Source organism: Leptonotus elevatus, chromosome 11 (assembly GCF_054856555.1).
Source record: "Leptonotus elevatus isolate MCC_2025b chromosome 11, RoL_Lele_1.0, whole genome shotgun sequence".
In the NCBI taxonomy this organism is placed as follows: Eukaryota; Metazoa; Chordata; class Actinopteri; order Syngnathiformes; family Syngnathidae; genus Leptonotus; species Leptonotus elevatus.
In genome coordinates, this window is record NC_141249.1 from 4,173,209 (window position 1) to 4,200,805 (window position 27,597).

At 37.4% G+C, this 27,597-nt stretch overlaps 1 protein-coding gene across 2 annotated transcripts; it reads left to right on the forward strand.

The window, feature by feature from the left end:
• The first annotated feature begins 208 nt into the window (after nt 1-208).
• znhit6 (zinc finger HIT-type containing 6) lies at nt 209-27,529 on the forward strand. 2 transcript variants are annotated; one of them, XM_086089372.1, is made up of 11 exons: nt 209-398; nt 712-777; nt 5,267-5,373; nt 6,529-6,617; nt 11,066-11,169; nt 22,236-22,304; nt 22,535-22,615; nt 22,693-22,773; nt 24,724-24,848; nt 26,977-27,001; nt 27,088-27,277. In XM_086089372.1, exons 1-11 carry the CDS (start codon nt 283-285, stop codon nt 27,122-27,124), a joined length of 900 nt encoding a protein of 299 aa, XP_085945498.1. In that variant the 5' UTR covers nt 209-282; the 3' UTR covers nt 27,125-27,277. The 2 variants fall into 2 exon arrangements, with proteins under 2 accessions (XP_085945498.1, XP_085945497.1); XM_086089371.1 differs by having other exon boundaries at nt 26,977-27,529.
• Nucleotides 27,530-27,597: the final 68 nt, after the last annotated feature.

Sequence of the window (27,597 nt, forward strand, 5' to 3'; positions counted from 1 at the left end):
ATAGTGTCAGACTCAGCATGGAGGTTGTTTAATAAATATGCGGCAACGGAAACTTTTCCACATTGTGTTCGTGGATATTTTTCAGACAGAATGTGGTAGTAACTACTAACTAGTCTCGCAACAGCGATAGTTTGCAAATAAACATCAGACTCAGGACGCCATGCATATCTTGACACTGGGAGGCGCTAACGAGCGAGTTTAAACCGGACATGGCTTCACCACAAGCCGCATGGTCACTGGCGGAAGCGTTTTTGTTTTGGTCCTGTGCAAAAGCCTCGTGTAATGTGCAGTGAAGTTTTTCCATTGATGCACATCATGTCATTTAAAGACACGTCAACGGACAGTAAATGTCGCGATGATGAGATGAGGGGGACGAAAAGAAAGATTTCCCTGTCGAAGTAAGTGTGCGGAATTAAAACTAGACCGAACTTCTATGTCGTCATACTAATGCTGCTTTATTGCATTTGAAAATCACATTTTAAAACACAAACGTTGATAAAAGCGCATTGAGATCAAGTTAAGGTCTCGTAACCAAATGAGTTTAAAGTTATGGAAGCTATATCGTTAGCACGTTTTACTTGTAGCTGCGTTCTTACGGTTAGCACCGACAAGAAACACTGTCGCCTTTTTTTTGTTCCTTCACATATACAACACATTGCATTGATATACTTTGTTGCAAGCATTATTTAATCCAAGTTTTCTTATCAACAGTTGTGGTGTGTGTAGCTTTGGGGAGGCCAAGTACAAGTGCCCCGCCTGTCTCTTGCATTCATGCAGGTAAGAACATTGACATCCAAGCAAACTCTCATTTTGGGGCTGTGGGTGGCATATAGGGGTGTCACCGACCGCGATTTCAATGATTGATAAATTTACATGAATCCAGCATGATCAAACTGGACATTTAAAGACGATTCCAGTGATAAAAGCATTGCTTTCTTTTGACAAATACTAAGAAAGTTATGACTCTTCAAAAGCATCACGGCAAAATATCTACTTCCATCTTTATTTTTATTTTTTGTTGAATCCAAGTTTCAAACTTCCCTGATTTTCTTAATCTCAATGCTATTTTCAAAGAAATGCTATAATTAGAAAGCTTGCTAAACACACAACATAACTGTTCGCTATTTCGTGTTAATTAGCTATTTAAATAATTCCAGCCACTACGCAAAACAATAGGTGACTCAGAATGAAATAAATCATAACTTGAAAACTACAATAAATATTAAAGTGAAAATAAATATGAAAGCTTTCATTTGAAGTAATTATAATGTACAAATGTAAAGTACAACAAATGAAAGAGGTGGCATTTTCTTTAAAAATATATCTCACCAATAGAAGACAGCATCTTGATTCTCGAATGCTTGGAAGAGAGCGTGGGAGGTGTCTTTCAGGTTTTGAGCAATTATGCCTTGCAAACTTGTCTTGCAAAGCATTAAATAATAAAAATATTAAATAATCTTTATTGTCTGTGATTGACTGGCAACTAGTCTCTGCCTCCTGCCGAAAGTCAGCTGGGAATGGCTCAAGCTCACCAGCAAGGACAAGAAGTATAGATAATTGATGGACCAATGATTAGTTAATTCTGACTGGGGGAACCCAATTCCCAAGTTTTGTTTTATTTTCACTTTTAACACTCATAAATAGTTGATGATACATTGAACCCCCACTAGTAACAGAGGCTAGACCAGTGGTAGGCAAACTTGGTCCTCGAGGGCCGGGAGTCCTGCATGTTTTGGATGTTTCCCTGCTCCAACGCAGCTGATTCCAATCAACAGGATCGCTATCATGCTTCTGCAGAGCTTGCTGACAAGCTGATCATATATTAGATGTGTTGGAGAAAGGAAACATCCAAAACCTGCAGGACTCCGGCCCTCGAGGACCGAGTTTGCCCACCCCTGGGCTAGACCAACCCCCGCCTTAAAGTTAAAGAGTGAAAATCTTTGAATAATTGACGTTAACTCCAAAAAGTTTTTGTTAATTGCCTATTGCTGCTACAAGACTGGCAAAATACTTTTTTCTTCTTCTGTAAGACAAGGCTATGGCATGAGTGACTAAATGAAGGTCCTTCCCTCACGTAAACATATGCTGCTTTTTCATCGTACCGGTTCCGCACCGAAACTGCATTTTTTTGGTCCCCGGATGTTCGCATTTCCATGTGACTTTTTCGAGGCCGGGCGGTTATAACGGAACCACTTTTTAGAACCATCTCGGAAGTGGTTCTACAGTGTCTGTTGCGATTGTCTGTCGTCAGTCACTGTTATCTGATTGACTGTTATCTGATGTCGTCAGTCATTGTTATCTGACATCTGCGTGGCACACCCATTTTCGTATTTTATATGCAAGCGAGACAAGAGGTGCCCGCCGGTCTTCGCCAAAGTAATAAATACAGTATATACAATACATATAATAATGTTTTACAACAAGGCTGAACTATATTTACAATTTAAAAGGTACTTGTAGATGGATTTGTAATGATTGTGGGTTAAAAAAAATCGCAAGTGCACACCGCTCGCCTGGTCGTGTGTTCCCCAGGGATGTGATTTTTCCGCTAATTCGCGGAATTCCGCTTTTTTTATCTCCAAAAATAAAATGTTACAATTTTTTAAGTGGTAAAAAATCCGATTTCGTCTCTCGACAGCATTCCATTTTAGTGTTTCCGTAACTAAAATGAAACGGATCTTGCGATTGGCTGAAGTCTCCGTGTTGACCAATAAACGCGCTTGTTATAAAGGCATAGGCGTATGCCATTGTTTGTTGACCAATAAACGCGCTTGTTATAAAGGCATAGGAGTATGCCATTGTTCATTTCTCAGACGTTTTTGCCGGGTGTTTAAAGAAAGATGTCCGTGATCGAACGCAAAGATGCTCCGCGAGTTAAGGAAATTGACAAGATCGTAAAAAACAAGTTTCGATGGGACTGGTTAGAGAAGGATATATCTACAAATGTTGGAAAGAAGACTGTGATGAATTTGTTCAGTGACTTTATTCGGAAGATCGATCGTGCCGGGAAAGCGCTTTGCATTTGGTGCCATGATACCATTGACTATGGTGGGAGAGGTTTCAAAGCTCTTGAAAGTCACGCAAAGAGCAAAAAACACGTGAAAGAACTCCAGTCAAGAACAACAAATTATTCCATCGCTGGAAGTTTCGGTGCCCAAACGAAAACTCCAAAACTTTACGGCCTCCATCCCTTATTGACATCACAATCGGAAGCGGTAATAGAGAGACGTGATCCACCCCAACAACCTGTACCAGTTGCTAATAGAGTCGTGAATTTTGAGGTCGGTGGTAAACTTTTCAAATTAATCGAAATCAAATTTTCGAAAATATTATAACGTAATAAAAATGGCCATAAATATTTAACATGGTTAATCATTGACACAAACTCAAATGAATGCTGCATGTTTGCACTTTTCAGGTTTCAATATGTTGACTGTCTTGATGTTGTATGCAGTTACAGAGATGATCTTAGTCAATCATGCATTCGACGAATGCATGATTGTGTTTTTACCAGAGCTTGCTGCATGAGGTATTTTATGTTTTTGTTATGCATTATGTATTAAATTAAGAATGATTGATTAAATGATTTATTGCATGGTAAATATATATGATGATATTCTCAGTGATAGTTTTTAAAAGCAAAGGCAGTCCAATGTTTTTGAATGTGACTGATTTTGAGTTGACTAAAACTGCAATTTTATATGGGATAGTTCAATATACATTGAAAATTTATGCTGTTGTTTTGTCTATTTCTTTGTCATCTGAGTGCATTGAAAGTACTTAAAAACACGGAAAACCCATGAGCTCTGGACCTAGCTGAGTGCCCGCGGCCCCCAGACCCCCGGCTAAATTTTCAGATAATTTCACTTTGGTCAAATCACATCCCTGGTTCCCATTCACTTCAATGAGAGCTCGGGCCGCAGTTAAATGAATGAGGCTGAGCTCTCCATTCAGAAATAGCTTTGGGAGCCGGTCGTGAAATCAAGATCGCAATATTTCATCCATGATGGTCCATATGAAATTGAAATTGTAAATATGGTTTAATTTTGGTAGGACTTGCCACTCGTTAAATGTTATGGCAGAGACAAGCTTGGACAGTTCAAATGATCTCGCCTCCATCGCGCGTCTGTTGTAATGGAAATGCAATGGAGGCCATGTGGTGTCGTTCCGTGCTAATGGAAAAGCGGCTTTGCACCAAGAGCCAAGCATTGTGCTCAGTGCTTTGGCCTGAGCACAAAAACAACAAATAGGTGAGTTTTTAGTAACAGAGGATACTGGATAATCTAGAGCAGCTAATTTGTGAAGATGCAGGGGTTCACTGAATATGGATTACCTATAAATGAATGTTTTGTCACTTATATTTTGCTGTCCGTCATTGAGCCACTGGCACCCTGCATTTTGTCTCAAGGTTGAGAGTGAGGGAGTGTGTGAGTTTGAGACTAGTTTCAGTTGTGAGTTATGTAATGTGTCATAAAAATATCTCTTTCAGTGTTACTTAACACAATATTTTAGACTGACAAAGATCCATGTATTTGTGGCTTATTTTTCTTTTGATTCATAGCCTGCAATAACATGCCACTGCAAGGGGCAACAATCTGGGTATATTCCTTGATTTCTGTTGATCACCTAATCCTCAAAAATCTGCTGGCATATTGAAAGTCATGCCTGAAATTGTTGGATACCAGAGGTTATCCTTAAGATTCTTTCATAAATGTCTGTAGTTGAAGGCATCAGTCAGCATTCCTTTTGCTTAGCTTTTTTCTTTTCTTTCTATGTTATTCTGACTCAGGCCAAATATCTGTCTCTCATCTGTAAAACTGGTGCTTGCAGTGCACAGAATGTATTTATTTATTTTATAAATAAATCTGTTTTTCTTTATCAAGTTCCTATGCATGCACTTTTGAAGAATCATCATTTTTGTTATGTAAGCAATATAAAATATTTGAAAATATTGTGTCCCGTCTAAGGTCGAACATGAATCATGACCTGGGATGCTGGTAACTGATTTGTAGAAAATAATGAAAATCATAGCTGTAATCTGTTCCATGGTCAAACAGTTTACTCAACTGAACTTTAATCACTACAATTTTAAATAATATGTTAGCATTCTTAATTGTTAGACTTAATACAGGCATAACAACTTCACTTAACTTCAATGATAAATGTCAGAGGCACAATGCAATTAGACAAAAAAAATTAAACATTTAAACATTTTTACTAGTCATGTACATGTGAAACAAATTTTGTCTCTCTGTGTGTTTTGAAGTTTGCTTTGTGTGAAGAAACACAAGGAAGAATCAAGATGCAGTGGTGTTCGAAACAAAACTGCATTCCTGAACCTCTCTCATTTTGATGAAATGACTCTGCTCAATGGTAAGCATATCCTTATTATGCCCAGAATTCATACAGTATATTTGATGTGTGTGATACGGACCAAAATTTATATCCAAATAACAATGTATACCCCGATACAGTACTTGTACTTACAGGTGCATTGCGGAGCTTGTCACTTTTTTACTCGTGACTGCTCCCTCTGGCCTAAAGTGTAACTGCAGATTCTGTGTCAAGCTTGTGCATGGTGCGCTTGAATAAACTCTTCAATTTCTTCAATTTTCTTTGGAGTCTAAGATGGAGTTTGGGCTGTGCTCGAACCCTGCCTCTTCTTGTTTTTTTTTTTCATTTGTGTTGTACACCCAATTGTGTTGTACACTTGCTAACACGACATACAGGGATGAGCATGCCGTCACCCTCACTGCAAACTCTTACTTAGCAGAAACTACAGCATTACCTCAGTAACGATGAGGGAGCTCTAACGATAGATGGAATACAGATAGAAAATGCTAAATCTGATGCATGCATCTCTGCATGTTCTTTTTATTGATTAATGTAGATTTACACATTGTCCGTAAACTACCATAAAAGAACACCATATAAAGAACATACCATTTTTTTCATACGGTAGACGTTGGTGGTGCGTGGTAGAGACGGTATATTCAATACAAGGTATGAATTTGGCCGAAGGTAGAGATATGGACCTTACCGTCCAACCGTGGTAATGCATGTTTACGTTGATGTCTTTGCATCCCTGTCCATGCACGTTGCGCTCAGAATATGCAGAAATTACATAAATGTATGGGCAGCCCCAAGAAAAAGTGGAAAAAGACCTTCTTGAAAAAAAGTATGTGCCTGCATCCCCTCGCTGTTTGTTTTGGGGAATGGCTGAAAAATTGCTTGTGGGGGAATAAAACACATTTATCGGGATATATGCCGTATATCGTATATTAAGCCAAAATATATTGGAATATGACTTTTGGTCCATATCGCCCAGCCCTACTCCCAAGTAGCTTAGAGTCATTTATGCGCAAAGTAAACTGTTTGGGTCCAAGAACTTACCCTTGTGATACTCTGTAATTAACGTGGCTTAGATCTGAATTCGTATTATTTATCTGAACAAATTGGTATTATTTATCCGAACAAATTATTTTCTATGAACTAAGTAGCTGTTTACTGTTCCGTTGTCATCTGTAGACTACAGGTTTCTGGAGGATACAGGAAGGTTTACTGGTAGTGCCCAGAGAGACAATCTCATTCGACGTTTTCCTCGTACTTCGATGAGAGTAAGTCCTTTTTGTTGTTTAGAACATTATCTATTTAGCTAGTGGTGCACTTTACATGCTTAAAGGTAAATATGCACTTGAAGTGAGAATAAATATTGGAAAGCAGTAGTTTTACTCTGTGTGAACTTGCTGTCAGGCATGTATATTTATCTCAGTTTAAAATTGTTCAATTCATCCTTAAGTTGTTGTTGCTTCATGGTCTATAAGCTGTAGTAAACTTGAGTTGTTTAGTTTTCTTGGAATGGTGACACAGTTTTCGCTGGCGTCGGGTCGAAGTCTCCCATTTCCAAATGTGGTCAGTTTCTTATTTTTTCACAAATCTATACTAAATGTTAAATGGTCTTTGCCTTGTATAGCGCTTTTCCACTTATTAACCCATTCAGGCCTAAAGCGCCTGGAAAACATACCTCGAAAACCTGAAGTTTCCCTGGAAATTCTAAAATATTGTTAATGCCTACTAAATAATTGATATCTCAACTCCTGAAGCAGATAGAAATATAATTCCAAAAACATTTCAGAGCTTACACCTGTGGCTTTCACACAAACCTAAGTTTATTATTATAAACCTTCAATATATAATATTTTTTTTAAATCAACAAACAAATGTTGCATCTACGGGTAGGCCTATATTTACCTTCAACACTGGAGCACAGTTATAATAACCTTGGAGGATCGAGTGGTAATTATGTCATCCATTCTGTTACAAAGCGAATTTGAATTCCTCCCTCGCCGTTGTCAATTGTGTCATTTATTTCATAACTCGCGCGAATCTGCGTAAGCCATAAATGCTCGAAAACAATTCCATGACATGCAGGCGCGCTTGAGCATGGCTCGTGAGTAGACGTGTCTCCCACAGCTCCTGCAGAAAATTTAGCTTTTATACATTTTGGACCTTGTAATCGATCGAACTTTTGTTGGAACAACAGTTTTTGTGATTTTATTGCCTCGCGATTGGACAAATGCCCCCGAAATCGTCTAAACAACAGAGTGGGAGACAGAACTTGGACTCCCAAGGTAGCTTTAGCAAGGAAGTTGATACAAATGCTAACAACATGGAAGCACTAGCTAACGCAGTTTCTGCCGTGCAATCATCTATGGTTTCATTTCGGGAGGAGAACTCAATTGCTTCTTTGCATTCGATTCTGAATGTCTATGGCCAGCGAATTACGGATGTGGAGGATGGTATGAAGGAGTTCGACAAGAGGCTTGGCTGTGTGGAAACTTCTCATGCTTTGCTGGTAAAAGAAAATGATGCGCTGAAGGAGAAAGTGGCGTACTTGGTTAATTAATTACAGCAGGCGGCAAAACATACGTATTGTGGGAATACCGGAAAATGTGGAGGGCCCACGACAATCGCAATTTATTGACGTGCTTGGGGAAGATAACTTCGAGAAACCACCTTCATCAAACAAACTTCATCATTTTCAAAGTAAAGAGCTGATCCTACGCCTCGCCAGACAAACGGGCCGGCTACAACGGATCAAGAATTCAAATTTTTCCTGACCACATCCCGGATGTCAACAAACAGCACGCAGCCTTCTCCGAATTGAAAAGGAAGCTGCAGTTTACACACAACGGGAGACGAATGAGGTTCACCGATCATGTGACGGCGCTGACATATGTCAATGAAAACGGGGCTATCAATTGTGGTAGCTCCACTTCACAAGCTGCAGTCGATGGTGATTGAGGTAAAGCTACTGACTGTGTCGAAATACGAATAACTGACAGAAAAGATGGTAATGTCATTAGAAGCTTCATTTACTTATATTATTATTTTTATTTTGTTAAAATAGTTTGTTGTTTTTATTTATATTGTGGATGTGACGGGCAATTTTTTTAAAATGTCAATTTGTGATTACATCATAAGCGATCTTGCAATTATATAATCCCTAACTATTTAAGTTTATTATTAATATTTTGTATGTTTTCTTTTTTGTTTGTTTTCCCCAGGACTACCACCTTTCTTGTTATGCTGACTTTTTATGACTAGTACATAATAGGGGTGTGAATTGCCTAGTACCTGGCGATTCGATTTGTATCGCGATGCAAATCAATACAGTGATTATTGCGATTTATTTATTTATTTTTACTCAAATATAGAAAATACTAATCAGTAACTTGTACACTGTAAGATTTGTATTCAAATTTATTTATCTGAAAATTCAGGCTTATAACTGAGCCACTGCATTTAACAAACAGGTTGCAGTCTGTTTCATGTTTGAACAGCACTGAAATAAAATATTATGGCTTAATGTTCCATTAATATAACATTCTAACATGCTTAATGTGTGAATCCCTAAGTACGACGTTTTGTTGAATACCCCCCCCCCCCCCAAAAAGATGTTTAAAAATCGATTCGGCCGCATATCGAATCGATTCAAGAATTGTGTGCTGTAATATCGCGATATATTGCCGAATCGATTTTTTTCTAACACCCTTAGTAGATAATATTTAGTTTCAACAGAGTTAAAAGGTTTTTCTGTTATTTTTGGTGGGGTTCAATAATGGTTGGGAAATTTTCTTATTTCTGCAGGTAGCAGGCAAATGCAAGTTTGCAACAGTTTGAAGTTGTATTTGGGGGGAGGGGTGGGGGGGAGGCCGGTTTGAGCCTTGTTTAAGTTATTGGTAGTATGTGTGCTGTTTTATATGTTTTTTGTTGTTTATTTTGTGTACTTTACTGGTTTGTTTATCATCTTTTGGAGACAGATACTGATGTTCTTGAATTGAATGGTTCTAATGGTGCAGGGTAGTGCATATGTAGTCTCAGGTAATGATGTCAGGAAAATTGTAAGATGGAATGTTAAGGGTCTGAATGGGGTAATCAAGAGGAAAAAAGTTCTCTCACATTTGCAATACCTCAGGGTTGGCATCGACCTTTCTGCAGGAAACTGACCTTCTAAATCGAGACCAGTCAAAAATTCACAAAGAATTGGTAGGGCAAAATTTTCACACTCAATTTAATTGTAATGGTAGAAGTGTAGTTATACTTATTCACACAAAAAATCCCTTTGTTGTATCACAAACTATTTTAGGTAATTACATCATTTTTGTGGATCGGATGGATAGCTTTTCAAAATAACTTCCCAAGCTATTTGAGATACCTCCAAATTATTAAGTATTTGACAGTTTTCATGCATAAAATGGGGAAACATTTATCTTTCTGCAGATTAAAAGTGTACAGTCATTTTGTTTTCATTATTATTTATTTATTTATTCTTTGAAGGAACAAAAACACCAGACATTTCAAGAAAATCAGAAACCAGGGTCCTTCATGTAATGCATTAAGTTATATTTCGGTCACCCCCAAAAAAATTTCACAAGGAGCAGTTGCAAAAGCATTTTTATTTTGAGTTTGTTTTTTTCCACTGATGAATGCCATGCTACTTTGGATGGTCTTTGATGATTCGAGGATGGCCATCATTTTCCGAAAAATTTGAGGCTGGAATTCAGTGTGAATTTAGCCTCTTTAGTGTGCTCAAGGTGTCAAAATGACCTTGCAAAATATGCAATAACAAGTTAATATTTTGTCTATAATTAATTTGATAACTTAACGTAAAATGAATACCTTTAAAACACATTTGCCACTTGTCGACTGAAAATGACATCACAGAGTTTAGGTAATGGCCAATCACGGCTCACCTGTTTGCTGGGTTTGGTCATGTAACATTCGCTAACTGAGCCCTGAGCACGACAGCGCGTGATGTCCTGTGAACCTGTTAAAGAAACCACATCCATCCAAACTTAATACTGCATTATGACTGACTGCTTATGGCAGCTTTATTTATATAGCACATTTCACACATAACCTAACTATGTGGTTTACATGTTTGAAATACAGCGGCCAATCAGTCATTATAATGAAGCTTCTACATCTTCTGAGAGAAAACAGCAGATAAAGGCTTGGCACACGATGTGTTTTTGGATTTGGCTTCCAGATCATTGGAAATGCAGTAATCTGGTAATAGGCTTGCCTTGACCTAATAATAAATCTATTTTACAACCTCTCATTGACTGCCAAGCTAAAGCCATGAAAGTTAAATGAGCACCCTAAAGTGAAGTATTTTGCCCTTTTAAACTGTGAAGCCACTGAGAGTTTAACACAGTCAGGTTTATTAATGCAAAACAGATGCTTGGTATTTAGACATATTTGTCTAAGAAGGATACCTCCACCCACACTGTCTTTTCCACTGAACTGAAATGTCAGCCAACATTTGATCTCAGCAAAATCTTATGGCTTTCTAATGCTTCCTATTATCAATTACATCCTATCCTTCCTATCTAATGGTGGTTTTGTCACAGTCTGCCTGCTGTGACACGTGTGATTATTTTTTTCTCTCTCTTCTTTTTAACTGCAGACTAATACTTTTGTTTTTTCTCCCTGCAGTGTTGGGCACATCTGTAACTTATATTGTGTGCATTAATCTCTAATACATCTTCTTGTTGTTCAGGTAAAGAAGCTGATAGTAAATGCCAGGAAGATGAACATCACATTGAGAACCCTCCCCAGCACCTTCACCAAGAGTAAGGACAACTCCACCATCTACAATTCTAGGTAAGAAGGCAATACCGCTGATAAGGATAGCATTCTTTACATGACGCACATCACTGTTCAGTATGTATAGTATTGTTGAGGGTGTATGCTGAGGTTTAACAATACACGTTTGTCTTTTTTTCTTCTTTTTTTTCTTTTTTACCATCATACTATCAAATCTATGGTTAGGACAGATTAATATTTGTATCAGCAATTGATAAATAACATTGGCCTTTCTTGGGGGGTAAGGCAGTATATATTTCAACTATAATAATCATAGTCACGAAACTTTGTTAAACAAATTTCTTCTTATGTCACATTTCTTTTTTTTCTTTTTTACCATCATACTATCAAATCTATGGTTAGGACCGATTAATATTTGTATCAGCAATTGATAAATAACATTGGCCTTTCTTGGGGGGTAAGGTAGTATATATTTCAACTATAATAATCATAGTCACGAAACTTTGTTAAACAAATTTCTTCTTATGTCACATTGTTGAGTTAAGTAACCACAGGGTGGCAGTCTCGCCAAGCACGGCAGTTATATGAAGTCATACACTTTTGAAATTACATTAACATCCTTCCATGATTCGGTGTGAGGTCCAGTCAGATGATCGATCATCGGTGATTGCACGAGAATACAAACTTTCAATATGCAAATGTGCTTGCTGACAAGGAATGTTATAAACACCTGCTTTGTCAGTCCTGCTAAAAGTGCTTATATTAAAGTGGTCTAGTAAAAAATAAAAGCATGAATCAGCTTTTGCATGTGACTCAACCAAAAAGCCTCAAAGGAGCAATACTATAAGATGATTAAAGCAGTCTTGACGTTATAATAAGAATCAGCGCCCACGCACACCCATCCAGCCCGCACCGCTAGACTCGTACCAAAGACAGCCAAACAGCCCAGACAGGGAACACGTACAAAACATTAAAGTCATTATTGGACTTAATTGCGCTGTGATTTAGTGAAACTTAGGTTGTAAACTTTGTATAACTTGGTTAGTGGACTGACTTAGTATGATTTTTAGTGTAACAGGCAACATGTTCACCAGAAGGTTTAAACATACCTCAACTAAAGATTAAATATAATGAAATGCAAAATAAGTAAAATATTTTCTACAATTGCCTACAATTATAATCGCAACCCAAACACACGCTTTAAGTTTGGTCTACGCTTTTTTTCCACTGTTTTGTGCAAACTAAAAATGTGCACATCTACCTTTACTCTTTGGAATTTGCATAATGACAATGTTCATTATCATACCTTGATCCTTCTTGGTTTTTTTCCCTCTTCTTCATTTCTTATTTTAATTTCTAAATTGGACACCCTGAGGATTTTGACCTTTTCATTTTATTTGTGCACTAGAATTACCAGAGTAATTGATAGAATAATCGAATAATGATAGGATTATCAATTGGAAGTTATATAGTTAAATAGTTTTGTTAGTGACAGCCCTGTTTTGCACCTTTTGTGATTTATTTTTCTTCTTCTTCATGTTCGGTATCATCGAGCCAATTTTAATATTTCACAAAGATAATCTGAATGCCCTTTCTACTGTAAATGCTGAAAAAGTAATGCGAAAAAATAACAGCCCTTCATGAGTTAGCTTTCATTCAACACTGTTTCTGGAAAGCTGAGTTCAATTTCACTGGCCATGGCCGAAGACTGATTACCACCAGATTTGTTGAAACAAGAATTCCCCTTAGGTGTAAATGATACCTGTCATACAAAGTGAAGGGTACAAAATCTCAAACATATCAAGCAACAACAAACAAAATGAACTCTTATCGGCCTTTCCTAGGCTTTGAGTGTAGTAATCCACATTCAGAGCCACTATCCACAAATGGATAAAACTCTCAACAGTGGTTAACCTTCCCAACTCATTGAGGTGTACATCAAAATAATCCAAAATGACACTCGTTGAAGTGCAGGCCTCACTGGCTTCAGGCAAGGTCAGTGTTCATGACAACCATAAGAAAGACACTGGGCAAAAATGTAATGCTTGGGAGAATGTGAAAACGACCACAACAACAAAGGCTTAGCTCGCATTTGCCAAGAAAAGTCTTCCTGACATACTTAGGTTTTTGAAGAGACTCAAGTTGAAGTTTTTTGAAAGTGTGCCACTCTTATGTCACCATTTACGTGATTGAAGACAATTCTGCAGAAGAAGATGGGGACAACATTTCTCCACAGTCATGTGAAAGACTTAACACCAGTTGTTTTCAATTTCAATTTTTGTTACCATTGGTGGCACAGTTATTACTTTCTGGGGGCAAAAAACACATTTTCATATGGTTGCGAACCAAAAGTGTTCCAATGTATCTAAAAATCACACATGCAAAATATTTATCCAATATATGATGGTTTAGGGGTGCCGCCACTCATTTGTTTTTTTTACTATTAATAAATTGTGGTCAGTGGGTGCCAAAGCGATGTGGGGTAAAACAAAAGACTGCTTCTCAAGAAACTGAAGTGACCTTCATTGTTTAAGTTGGGTATGTATAGTCTTATTACATTTTACCATCATATATGTTGCATGTTTTTAATTTTGTTGGAGTGGCCAGGAAAGCGCAACATCTGCAGAATGTGCTGCAGGTAGTTGAACTTGACCGCAGCCAACAATCCAACCTTCGCAGCTGCAAACACAAGCTTATCACTGAATAGCATGGTTACTCTTAGGGAGACATATCCAGTGGGTGAGTGGATGATGCAATGGTAAAGTGGAGGGGACTCTGTCACTGACTGAGCTATTAAGTTTAGGGATTAGTTCAGGGTTCACCAATTCCGGTCCTCGAGATCCGGAGTCCTGCAGGTTTTCAGATGTTTCCGTCCACTATCACACCTGATTCATATAATCAGCTCATCAGCACTCCTGATAACGATCCTGATCTTTAGTATCAGGTGTGTTAGTAGGCGAAAACATGTAAAACCTACAGGACTCCGGACCACGAGGACCGCAATTGTTAGTTAATACACACTTTCATTCTTCTATTAGTTAGCCACTAATGATAGATTGTTCCTCTATGTGTGTCAGTATTGCTCCTTGTGTGTATTAATAAAATCCATTCAACTTTATATGTTTCTAATTTCCATCACTACTTTAAAAAAATATAAATAAAATCAAGCAATGTGCACACGTATGCCCCATTGACCTCTATTCGTTATGTCTACAGGACGAATGAATGTAGAGTTTTTCAGGTTGGGTTCTGAAAAATGTCCAAGTTCCCTCTAAGGGTAAACAAACTAAATGAACTTTGATGACCCAAGAGAATTTAATACTGTTAAAATTTGTACTGTATTAATTTCCCAGTGAACTTTGAACAATTACACAAAAAATATATATATATATTATTATTATTTTTTGATTCGCAAAACGTTTGTGTGCTTGGTGACAGCCCTAAATTTCAATCAATATCCTCTAAATTTTGTTAGTAATTTTTTTAAATTACATTTAATTTTTTTAATTACATTTTATTTTTTTAATTTTGAATTGATACCTGCATCATTTTGAAGTTCATGCTTACACGTCTCAACTTCATTGGAATTGGGGTTTGTATTTTCTTTTTGTATGGACTTTAACTAACAGTGAACATTTATTGAGAATACAGACCATTCAATAAATTAACAAATTCCCCATACCAACAAAATAGCTCTTGCCAGATAAATCAGAACAGAAACCCATTTTGGGAGCCTCAGAAAATCTATTAAAGGGAAAAATTGTTACTGCAGCAGGAGCTGAAGCCCATAGCATGCATATGATAAATAGTGTTACTGTACTGCTAAACCTAAAAGGATACTTTTTTTTTTCATTCAAATTAGCTATTGCTTTGTAATTTGGAATCTGCTAATTTTAGTTTGCTAGCTGATCAGTGGGGGTGTGGACTGTACAGTTTTTTGTTTGTTTTTTATTCCGGGTGTAGTTTGCTTTCCTTATAATTTACTTAACAGTGTGAAAGTTCAAGAATAGGACTAGGATATTCAGGTCAAGATCCTTAAACTTGCAAAAACAAACAACCAAAAACAACAAGAGCAGACAATTTACATTTACGTCACTTTACGTGCTCCTTTCACTCAGATGATCCACCAGCTGATGGTTACGTTAAAGGTAGCACAGGTTGTTTGCGCAATTAACATAACTACATGCATTAAAGTAAAGCATTTAATAAATGTATTTTTCCCCATTTTAAATTCTACAAGAGGATGAGCGTGTGCAGTGGTTCAAAAGATGTTGAAGACATCCTCTTAACATTAAATGTCGAAAGAATGAACGCATAACAGGTGCTCGTCAAATTTGGCGTGCAAAATTTTTTTGATAAAAAAGCCTTTTTATAAGCGATTAATCGTGATTAATCAAAATTCTAAGATGTAATTAATCTGATTTTAAAAATTAATAATTTGACAGCTCTAATATTAATAGACATCCGCTAGTAATTTTTTGTTATAGTGTATTTTAATCATTTAAACCAAACCTAATTCCCAAACACAATAGTTTTCAGTAATTTACCTGCATAAATAGTATGCAGTGCATCCTGATCAGCAGTTCATTCCGTATTTTTCTCTTTCTTTTGTTTTTAACCTTTGATATTTCTCTCTCCTTTTGTTTGACCGTTAATGATGACACTGGAATGTATCAAAGGTATGCACTTTTCACCTTGCCTGGAATGACAATGCATTTTTGGGACAAGCCCCTTTTCCAGTGAATTGCATAGTTTCCATTTGCTGTCGTAACAGAATAATGGTATCACACCTGGTGCCCCACCCTCATTTTCTTGCATGTGGAAACACATCAAGGCCTCTCCAGTTCTTCTATGCGGACTCACACTGACAAAGTCGAGAGGAAATGATGCCAACAAGCGCCTAAATTACTCTGACGGATTTAGAGGAGTTGCTACTTCTACCTACGTTTTTGTAGGGCAGTGACTCACAACCTTTTTCCCTGTTATGTGCCCCCTCTCTCATACCAATTGATGACTCTCCATTTCCAAAAGTATTGTGTAACACAACTTATTATTTAATGAAAATCATTTTATTTTGTTTCCTTAATTTTAACATTTAAATAACAGATATTGTCTTTGTTTGAATACAAAATAAACATTGAATTAAATATGTTGACTTTAAAATAAATATGTAATATAAAAAAAAACACACAAAATACAAATAAATAATGCACCTGACATTGTTGTATACAACTCATAAAACGGAGCTCATTTGAATGAGTCCCCTTGAAACAGGCATTTAAACTTAAATTATCAAGAACAAAAGACTTGTCACCCCAGGGAGAAAAGTTGAGGCGCACACATACCATTTTATTGATGGGCTTGTGAAATGACTGAGAATAATTACTCTTCATCTTGGCAATAAAATATAAAATGTTTCCACGTACAAATGTGCTTGTGTACCCCTGTTTGGAAAACACTGATGTAGGAAATCTCCTCCCAGACCCGTTTATTCATGCCTAACCATTAGCTGCTATTTTATCTGCTATGTTTTTGACATGTACATTAGTTTACAGCTTTGCTTTTATGTGATGATGATTATTATTATTATTATTTATTTTATTTTTTTCTTGAGAGCTCAGTATTGTTCATTCTGTAATTTTACCGATTTGACATGTCATAATCATTGCTCTTTTTATTTATTTATTTTATTTTTTGTATGTGCGTGTGTGTGTACTCATTAGTTCACCTAAAACCTATTAAAAATCCCATACCGTTCACCTAAACCGAATACTTCAGAATCCAGCGAGAGTCGTGAGGTTGTCAGGAGACCCGAGGAAGGATCAAAGAAAGGAAATTGAAATCCAGCACCGACCAGACATTACCTACTACCCACCGGGTTACCAACCAGAGTCTTTCACCAACCCCAGAAACATCTAAATTCCAACAAATTAGGGAGACTTCAAGAGACCAAAGGAGAGACTGAGGAAAGGAAGGAAGGAAGGATAGATTAAGCAGAGTGAGATCCACATACATCAGCCTCCACCGATTCAACGACCAGAGGAAGAAGCAGATTGTGTTTGAAGTTTCGATAGATGCTGGTGTGGTGGATCTGGCATGCATGAAAACCTCCACCAAAGAGAGGAGCCGTCGACCCCGGCCAGGACAGAGCAAGAAATAATATCATATTAATCATGCATTAACGCAGATTAATCACACTATTAATTTTGACCACAGCGGATGGTTACATTAAAGGTAGCACAAGGTTCTGTTTGAGCAATAAACATAACTACATACATTAAAGTTAAGTATTTAATAAATGTTTGCGTATGACATTCAGAATATTTGTTCTTTGGGGTCACCCCCCCCCCCCCATTTTAAATTATGCAAGTAATTAACGTTTAGAAAAAGCGGAAGATGAGTGTATGCAGTGGAACAAAAAATGTCAAAGACGTCCTCATAACATTAAATGTCGAAAGAATTACCACATAACAGGTGCTCCTTAAATTTGCCGGTCAAAAAATTTAGATAAAAAGCATTTTTAACTCTTTGACTGCCATAAACGTTATAAAACGTTTAGCATAAACCTAGGGAAGGGCGCCGAGGACGTTAAAAGACGTCCCCTATGTTTTTTTTGTTTTTTTTTGAAAACGGGTGCAGGAAAGCCTTGGGCAGCTGTGCTGAAAATATCAGGCAGATCTGATTAGTAAAAGACTCGTTTTGGCCCCTAGAGGGCAGCGATGACTCTCTTTGCACAAGGTTGGATGGGCCGCCCACCGTGGGCGTCAGTAGAAGACGTGAGGCGGAGCTAGAGTGTTGAGGAGACAATGGCTGGTCAAGCCACAATGGCTTGACCAAGCAACCGGTTGCAAGCAGCTTACGCTTGAGCATTTTTTTCAAAGACGGAAAGCATCAATCAATACTAAAAAGCGCATTGATGTCGACGATGATGATGACTCCGAGCTTGACGCCAAAGTTGGAAGCCTTGACGCGACTGTTATGATCACGTAGTAAGCCTCACCGGCTAAGCGCGGCTAGCGCTGCTAAGGCCGGAAAACGCGCACAATAGCCGACCGGGTACTTCTACACAATCGGACATTCGATCGGGCGATGGAGAGTTGGCATCGACCAATGCAGATTGATGATGATGATGATGATGACTCCGAGCTTGACGCCAAAGTTGGAAGCCTTGACGCGACTGTTATGATCACGTAGTAAGCCTCACCGGCTAAGCGCGGCTAGCGCTGCTAACGCCGGAACTGCACAAGCGGACATTCGATCGGACAATGAAGAGTACCCCGAGTCCAATGCATATTCATCGGAGGAGCGGGTACAGTCTGATCACGGAGAAGACACTGGTTCTGGACTACGATGCCACCATGAATGGAGTGGATAAGATGGATCAGAACATCTCTTACCACCCGGTATAGCAACTGAAGGACACGAGGAAGCGAGACGTAACGAAACCGTAGCATGATCCTGATATTAGACTTGATGGCAACACACACTGCAGTATATACTTGCTATTCCCCGGAAAAAAACGGCCGGCAAGAAAGTGGAGCACGCGAAGAGGCAATCTGTTGTGCAAATGCGGTTGCGTCTCCTTGCACGCAGGAGAGTGTTACACAAAGAAAAACTGTCGTTGAAACATCCACATATTTGTAAATAGCACCACAGTTGCACACATTTGTAAATAGTTTGCCAAATTGTTGTCAAATTGTTACACTGTTGAATGTAAATAAACGTATTTTGCTATCAAAAAACACTTTTTCATTCTTGGTGGTAGTGTTTTATAGAAGTAAAGCACTATTTAGGTGTTTGTGGCATCATTCATGGACAAAAAGAAGTGTCAAATTCACTAGAATGCATGAAATAATATCGTTTCACTAAAAGCTTGATTTCTCCGTATTTTGGTCCAAAACAGGCGAAATTGGGTCAAACTAACCATTTTCTATTGTTGATTACTAAAGAACGGAATAAGGTAGCAGGCATGTGATTTTTCCGCTAATTCGCGGAATTCCGCTTTTTTTATCTCCCCCCCAAAAAAAAAAAATCCGATTTCGTCTCTCTACAGCATTCCGTTTTAGTGTTTCCGCAACTGAAATGAAACCGATCTTGCGATTGGCGGAAGTCTCCGTGTTGACCAATAAGAGCGCTTGTTATAAAGGCATAGGCGTATGCCATTGTTTGTTGACCAATAAACGCGCTTGTTATAAAGGCATAGGAGTATGCCATTGTTCATTTCTCAGACGTTTTTGCCGGGTGTTTAAAGAAATGTCCGTGATCGAACGCAAAGATGCTCCGCGAGTTAAGGAAATTGACAAGATCGTAAAAAACAAGTTTCGCTGGGACTGGTTAGAGAAGGATATATCGACAAATGTTGGAAAGAAGACTGTGACGAATTTGTTCAGTGACTTCATTCGGAAGATCGATCGTGCCGGGAAAGCGCTTTGCATTTGGTGCCGTGATACCGTTGACTATGGCGGGAGAGGTTTCAAAGCTCTTGAAAGTCACGCAAAGAGCAAAAAACACGTGAAAGAACTCCAGTCAAGAACAACAAATTATTCCATCGCTGGAAGTTTCGGTGCCCGAACGAAAACTCCAAAACTTTACGGCCTCCAGACCTTATTGACATCACAATCGGAAGCGGTAATAGAGAGACGTGATCCACCCCAACAACCTGTACCAGTTGCTGACAGAGTCGTGAATTTTGAGGTCGGTGGTAAACGTTTCAAATTAATCGAAATCAAATTTTCGAAAATATTATAACGTAATAAAAATGGTCATAAATATTTAACATGGTTAATCATTGACACAAACTCAAATGAATGCTGCATGTTTGCACTTTTCAGGTTTCAATATGTTGACTATCTTGATGTATGCAGTTACAGAGATGATCTTAGTCAATCCGAATGCATGATTGTGTTTTTACCAGAGCTTGCTGCATGAGGTATTTTATGTTTTTGTTATGCATTATGTATTAAATTAAGAATGATTGATTAAATGATTTATTGCATGGTAAATATATATGATGATATTCTCAGTGATAGTTTTTAAAAGCAAAGGCAGTCCAATGTTTTTGAATGTGACTGATTTTGAGTTGACTAAAACTGCAATTTTATATGGGATAGTTCAATATACATTGAAAATTTATGCTGTTGTTTTGTCTATTTCTTTGTCATCTGAGTGCATTGAAAGTACTCAAAAACACGGAAAACCCATGAGCTCTGGACCTAGCTGAGTGCCCGCGGCCCCCAGACCCCCGGCTAAATTTTCAGATAATTTCACTTTGGTCAAATCACATGCCTGGGTAGAAACAAACTTTTTTTTTCTGATGAAAGATGAAAGTCCAATCTTTCATTTGGTAGTACGTGTGTTTCCATAGTCCAAACAGAACATTTTCTGTGGACCTTGAAAGATCAGTCAAAATGCTTAAATCGGCTGGCACTGACGGCATCCCTTTTCTGAAAACGTCTGGCAGTCAAAGAGTTAATTAAGCGATTAATCGTGATTAATCAAAATTCTAAGATATGATTAATCAGATTTTTTTTTTTTTTAATAGATTGACAGCTCTATTTAAAAGATAACCAGTCATAGACTGCTTTATTTTTCAAATTAGTTAAAAGACTTGTCATTCCAGTCTGTGATATGTATGTGCAGTGCTTGACAGCACGCGTCCTATCTGAAGTAGCAGCCAACCAATCCCATTGTAACTCAAATACATAGAAAGATGGCAGTGTGGGCCTGCATGAAGAGGAGACTCTGGCTAAGCATTAAAACATGCACTCGTGCCAGTGTGACTGGATGAAATTTTGACCAGCACACACTGAAAAATTTGCAGGCATATTGGTCGCGGTCTCGAGCATTTCCTCTGATTTCATCCGGGCTTTGGACGGCCCTACAGATTGCACTGGCTTGTGGCCCCGCAGGGCTGCATTGCATGGATAGCTAGTCCACTGGGAGCAAATATTTTCAACATCTACTTTTAGTGAACTTTTTTTTAGGCACAAATTGTGAGGAGCTGTCAGGGACATAATTCAGAATAACCTGACACACACACACACACACAATAGGGTGTACCAAAGTGTTTCAGTAGTGTGGCCGAAAGGGTTTCAGTCGTGTGTATGACTTTTTTTTTGGGTAGTCGAAGTGTGTCAATAGTATGTGTGACAAATTTTAATGAATGTTTCTGGAAGCATTTCAGTACTGTGTATGAAAGCAACTAAATTCAGTCCTGCGTGAGAGCATTTTATAAATGTATGTTTGTCTTTCAGCAAGGTGTGAGTAAAAACAATTTAAGCATTATTACAATTATTGTATTGCGTAACTCTGCCCTGGACAGTGCAGTGTTATTCATTAGTTAACCTGAAAAACAAAAACGTTCTTGCTTCGACTAATAAAACATACCATCCTATCACAAGACTGTTTGGTTCATCTTAACTCATTCAAACCCAAAAATGTGTAAATGCATTTTTTTTAATACTTTCATTCACTCCCAAAAACGTATTTATACATTTTTTGTTTTTTATGCAAGTGCAAACAGAAGGCTTTGATGCAGCTTCTGACATGAAGAGGTGGCTTAAAGCAATGGTAGTTGTTACAAAAAACGTCCAGTGGGTGTCAGCAGATTAAGAGATCAGCCAGGGCCATGTTGCAACAAGCTCTTTTTGACAGTGTTGTCAACAGGAATGTGAATAATGATGAAACTTAGCTATATTCTAATGCTAATTGCTGCAAAATGGAAACAGATAAAAATATAAATTTTTTCCTGATGAAAGAAGAGACTCTAATCTTTCTTTTGGTAGGTTCCATGTTTTTATAGCAACAGAACACAATGTTCAGTGGGCCTTGCAAAATCAGTCAAAATCCAGTAAACCGACTGGGAGCGAAGGCGGTTGCTTCAGTGAAAATGGCTGGGAGTGAATGAGTTCATGAGTTATTGATCACATATGATCTCTAATGTTCTGTAATTATTCTGTGAATAAAATAGTAATTGTCTACATATAGCAAATTCAGGTACAGTATTGATGTGTTGTTGGTGTGAGCAATTCAGCATCTGACACAGTTTTCATAACTGGAGACATCAATCAAGAATGCATTTTACTATAGAATACTAAAAAATTATTTAACTTTGCTTCATTTAGGGAAAAACGGTTTATGTGGCACTTGAAGATTGTGTTCCCTCAGAGTGGTACGGAATTCAACCAGAAAAGGTAAGTGTCAAAGAAAAATTCCAGTGCAAGTATGAGTATGTGCAAGAGTGTAGAATGTAACCTTAGTTTACTGTCATTATTTTCAATCTTTGTTGACTCAAGGACTGATTAACGTTTTGACCTTGATTGACCCTTTTCAATATTAGCATTGGCATTCATATACCACATATTTACTTTAACCTTTGTTTTCTCAATATATGCTGCACATATTTTTTTACATTTCATTTCAGGGTATCTGACAGACTAAGTCTAAAACAGATCTTGATGCCTTATATACACCCGACAGAGTCAGACCCTATGATACGCCAGAAGTAAGCCTCTTTTTTTTTAATGATTAAGCGTACATCTTAGCGTTGAGACACTGTTTTAATATGAATGAATGTTTTAGGTTAAAAAGGTATGTATATGCCCCAGTTGAGGATGTCGGTGTTTTCATGAAGGCAGAAGGGCGGAAAGCAAACTCAGTCAGGTGAGCTACAGTGGATAATGATTTTCTAGTGTTCCCTGATTATTGTTGTTGTTGTTGTTGTTTATGCACAAGAGCCCTTTACACTGTAAAAAGAAAATCAACAGTGTATGATTTATTTTTTGATTGTTCAGACCCTTTGTTGTTGAAGGCTGGATCTTTAATACATGCATTGTGAAATGTCCTATGAAAAAAATGAAGCATTTTAAGAGCACATAATTTTGCACGCATGCATGTATTTTGTCCATATTTTAAATGGCATTTTTGTTACAGATCGAGTTAGGGAGTACAGGTCATTTGTGGCCTCCCGTTTACAGGTGCAAGTAATTATATGCAAAACAGATGCAAATCAATTCACAACAATCCTGTGGAAACAATTTTTATACAGTAAATATTTGTTTGTAAAGAAAAATGCTGTCGCAGCTATTTTTCAAACTGCGCATTATTTATTTTTTCCTATTTTTCTGTGAAGTAATACAAATAAATTATTCTCTGTTTTGATTTAAAGGGGAAATCAACCCAAAACCTTTCTTCGCAATATGTTCTACATAGCCCCACTAGTCTAAACACGGTATTTTGATTGATAGTGTGTTTGTGGAATATGAGTTAGGCAGCAAAATCAACCCTTTTTTTTTTTTTTATCTCGATGACAAAATGGCTGCCTCCTGAGATGGATAAAAACGGGTGGATTTTGCTGCTTAACTCATATTCCACAGGCCCAATATTTATTTTAGTGGCCCAATATTTATTTAGATTAGTGGGAGGACACATAACGAATGTGACCCGCTCCGACAAAAGCATGTCGGCGACATTAGTTTTGAGTTAGTGACAAAAATAGCCTCCTTGAGGTAGGGTTGTTACGATACTAAACTTTCAAACTCAATATCGATACCCAGGAAAATAATCGATACTTGATACCATTTTCGATACTGTGGAGATAAAAAAGACAAAAACTTTTAAAATGCATAGAAAATGTTTTTATTAACATAACTGCAAATAAATGATTAAATAAAATAATTAATAATCAAATAATGGAAAAAAATAGACAATCACTTTTTCTCATGCAAATAAATTATAAATTAACACAAATGAAAGAATACGTCATACAAAAATACACACATAGGAAACATCGATAAGAAAATTTTTTGAGGTGGTTAACTAAGTAATCAGAACTATATTTTTAAGGAATGAACTACACAAGTGTAAATAACAATCAGCGATATTTTGAGGTGGTAAACGACACAAAAATAAGCTATCAGTAAAAATGAACATCAAATGCTGCAGTTGAAGTTGCAGTTAAAAGGCTAAAATTAAAAGTGGCAAATATCTATTAAGGAATACAAGGATTTAGAAAGTGCACTTTATTCTATGAACGACTGTCTCAAAGCTTGTTGTATCCTGTAACCTGTAAATGTCACATTCTGTATGAGTGCTTTGATTGGCTTGTTGAGTGGGTGTTTGCTCGGGCGGTTCACAGTCTCCTTGTGCTTTTAGTAGAATAAACAATAGCTCTACAACTGTCTTTGTATTGGCTATGACAGGTTGTGGGGCTTGCGCCAGTTTGCAGTACACTTCAGTCTTTTGGTAATGACAGCCCAGCAAAGTGTTTTTGAAGCATGTTGAAGTGTAAAAGCAAACCGTGTCTCCCAAGAATCTAGTTAACTATTTAGACAGGTGATGTATGACCATCCCTAATACTTGACAGGACTACTTAGAGGCAAGACAAGACTCATGTCATCCCAAACAAGCAAAGCCTTTAGGGGTATGGGAGATGCTCCAAATGACTTTGGTTTCTGTTTTAGTCCGTTTCTGTTCAGAGAAACAGGATTGTCACTGCACCAGAACTGAACTTTTAGTATGCGTTAAAGTGCTTGTCAGATTCACTGTATTGCTTAACTTGCATGTTTTATTCATGTTTTCTTACTAATTGGTCTTAAATTTAATCTGGAATAGGTACCACAAATTGGATTTAGAGAAGAGCCTAAGAGACAACCTGCACTCCAAAATACTGATTGAGTATCCTTTACTCCATGTGGTACTGAGAGATCATTGGAAGGACTTTCCATTGAAAGGACCAGGTAACTAACTGATTTATTAAAAACAATGATTTAATTCCTGTAGCCCTCTCAGCAACGTCCTGCCATCTGGAAAACATAACTTTTGACGCCTATAGAATGAACATTCTACTTGATGCTTTACTTCATTTCATTTCATTCTGTTGACACCTATACTTGCTGGGTGGAGATGAGAATTAATAGTACCAAAATGATTCCAACGGGATCATATCATGGTCTTGGTTTCTCCAACAGGGACTGTAAACATCCCCCTCCTCTTATTTTTCACCATGGCAACATGCTATCCTTGACAAAAGAATTGTGTGGTCTGCACAACATCACAAGCACCAGTTGAACCTCAGCAGCAAACATGGCCAAAGAGGATCAAGTATGGCTTACTGTTGAATCATGACCTCATGTGACATGCCAGGTGCCGTTGCGCTTATGTCACCTGTGTGTTTTGTTTAAACATTTAAGCCACATTTTACTGACATGGGACACTTGACTGTGTTTGGTGGTAATAAACCTCACTTGCTCTTTATCGTATCATGACTGTTAGGCCGGCCCATTCCTGAATGACGAATTAGGTTATTCTGGTCTGCGTGAGTGTATGGTGTCAACGATAAGACCTTGCTTTTTCATCGTTTGGGTGTAATGTTAGTCACGGAACTGATAATTGCATGTGCCACGGCCTGGGAAGCTGGACAGGAAGTGATAACAAGCCATCAGATACTGTGACAGTGGCTTATAGCAAGGATAAAGGGTATTGTATGGAGGACAAAAACTGCCCAAATTAAAAATAAATAAATTACTAAATAAATAAATGAATAAAAGTGAGAGAAAAAATATTAAAAATATAATTAAAAAAATGTATATATACATGGAAATAAAAACAACTATATATCAATAAAAGTAAAATAAAATAAAGTTATTGTTCAATATATTATAATGAAAAATAAAAGTTAGTTGCTCTTTGAAAGGATTTAGCCTGCTCTAAAATCATGAAAAAAACAAAACATTGAAATATGAATCGTTTATCATGATCATTTCTGGGAAAATATATAATCCTAAAAAAAAATGAGCCTAATAAGCTTTCCATCCATCTAACACTCCATTTATTCATCTTCTCCAGTGTATCCGGGGTTCGCTAAACATCCACCAGACATTCTCTAACAGTTTAAGTGGGTTTTTCTTTCCTTTTTTCTCAAAATTTTGTAGCGGCAAGAAAAACCATTAAATCCTTTGGCAAATGTTGCACTTCCATCCTTGAATGAACTGTGATGAGAAATCAACATTCGCTACCTTTACAAACGTTTGCCCTGTCAGTGGGATACGGGGTTTTGGGTAAAACGCAGATTATAACTGAGACAGAGACGCCAAGCGTTCTGGTTTGGTCATATATTTTTTTTTCCTGATGGTCCACTTGAGTCGCGTGGAGCAGTTTGTGATCAGCATTCTGTAACACCAGTATATTAAAACCAATTGACATCACAGCATAATTTTATGTTTGTTCCTATGTATTGAAATTGATCTTTTATCAGCAGGTTACACAAAGCAAATGCTACTAAAAGTCCATCAAGAGTTAAATAAATGCTGAGTGATAGCATTTTGCATATAAGGCTAATAAAGTGATGTCAGACCTGGCAAACATCAGTTCAATCAAAAGTACTTACAGTATGTAAACAGGAAAGACCAATACCAAGATTACCAACAACTAAGATGATAAGTCAAAAATGATTGCCAACTTATATTAAAGCTACATGTACAATGTTCCTTGTGTTAAAGACATTTTGTTTTTAAATCTAATTTGTCCATTAAAAAAAAGTAGCATCAAATTTATGTGAAAAATGTCATGAATGTTCAAACCAACCCATTTTATTTTCACTTCCCAGCCTTTCTTTCTCACATGTCCACCCTGTTTCATTACATAACTCATAGCTTGACATGTTGCCCCAAACAATAACATCTACCCCGTCCTGTCTGAACTGTCCCTAATTGTCAGTGTTTGCATAGGACTCTAGCTGTGTATGAGCAAAATCATCATACTAAACCTTTGTGTGTTTAGTCAAAAATGTAGCTTACTTTGTATTGCAGGAAAAATATTTGCTCTTGCTGTCTTTTTAATATATTAAATGTGATCGTATTGTTTCAGCTGAGGCTGCATCAACCAACGATAAGTATGCAACAAAGAGCGTAGCTGTGGACCAGGTACGCGAGGACCTCACCTTATGTTCTCCATCACTGCTTGGCTCTCACACCACAGGAGGAAACATCTTCGCAGCAACGCGGTCCAGCCCTGAATCGATGCCCCCACAAGAGAAAAGACTAAAGAGAGATTTAGGGGAGGAAGAGCTAGAAGAAGGAGAGATTGCAGATAGCGACGATGAAAAAGATAAGGAAGAGATTATTAGTAAAAATAGCATATTAATGGAGATATGCGATGGTAGCAAAAGTGAAGATTTGTTTGTAGACAACGTAGATAATGATAATTGTATCAACAAAGATATATCAAATGTTGATGCGAGTGAGACTGCCAGAGAAAGTACAGAGGTGAGTGTAACTGACGACTGAATGGCACTTCAGTTTGCCGATACTTTTAATTGAAAATCAACTGTAAGTCTAGTCAGTATAAAGCTGAGAATGTATTTTCCTTTTCTTATTTACAAAAACAAATAAACAATTTTCATATTGTAAACAAAGCATAATCCCAGTGATTTGTTTGCAATTTTTATGTTTGCATTTATGTCTTGCTGGAAATTTAACATTTGTGTGG

What these genes read in the sequence shown, in the direction of transcription:
- znhit6 (XM_086089371.1), top strand. Translation starts at nt 283, where the DNA reads ATGTGCAGTGAAGTTTTTCCATTGATGCACATCATGTCATTTAAAGAC. An exon ending in ACGGAATTCAACCAGAAAAG is followed by an intron (nt 22,305 to 22,534) that starts GTAAGTGTCAAA and finishes ATTTCATTTCAG; the next exon opens with GGTATCTGACAGACTAAGTC. An exon ending in CGGAAAGCAAACTCAGTCAG is followed by an intron (nt 22,774 to 24,723) that starts GTGAGCTACAGT and finishes AATCTGGAATAG; the next exon opens with GTACCACAAATTGGATTTAG.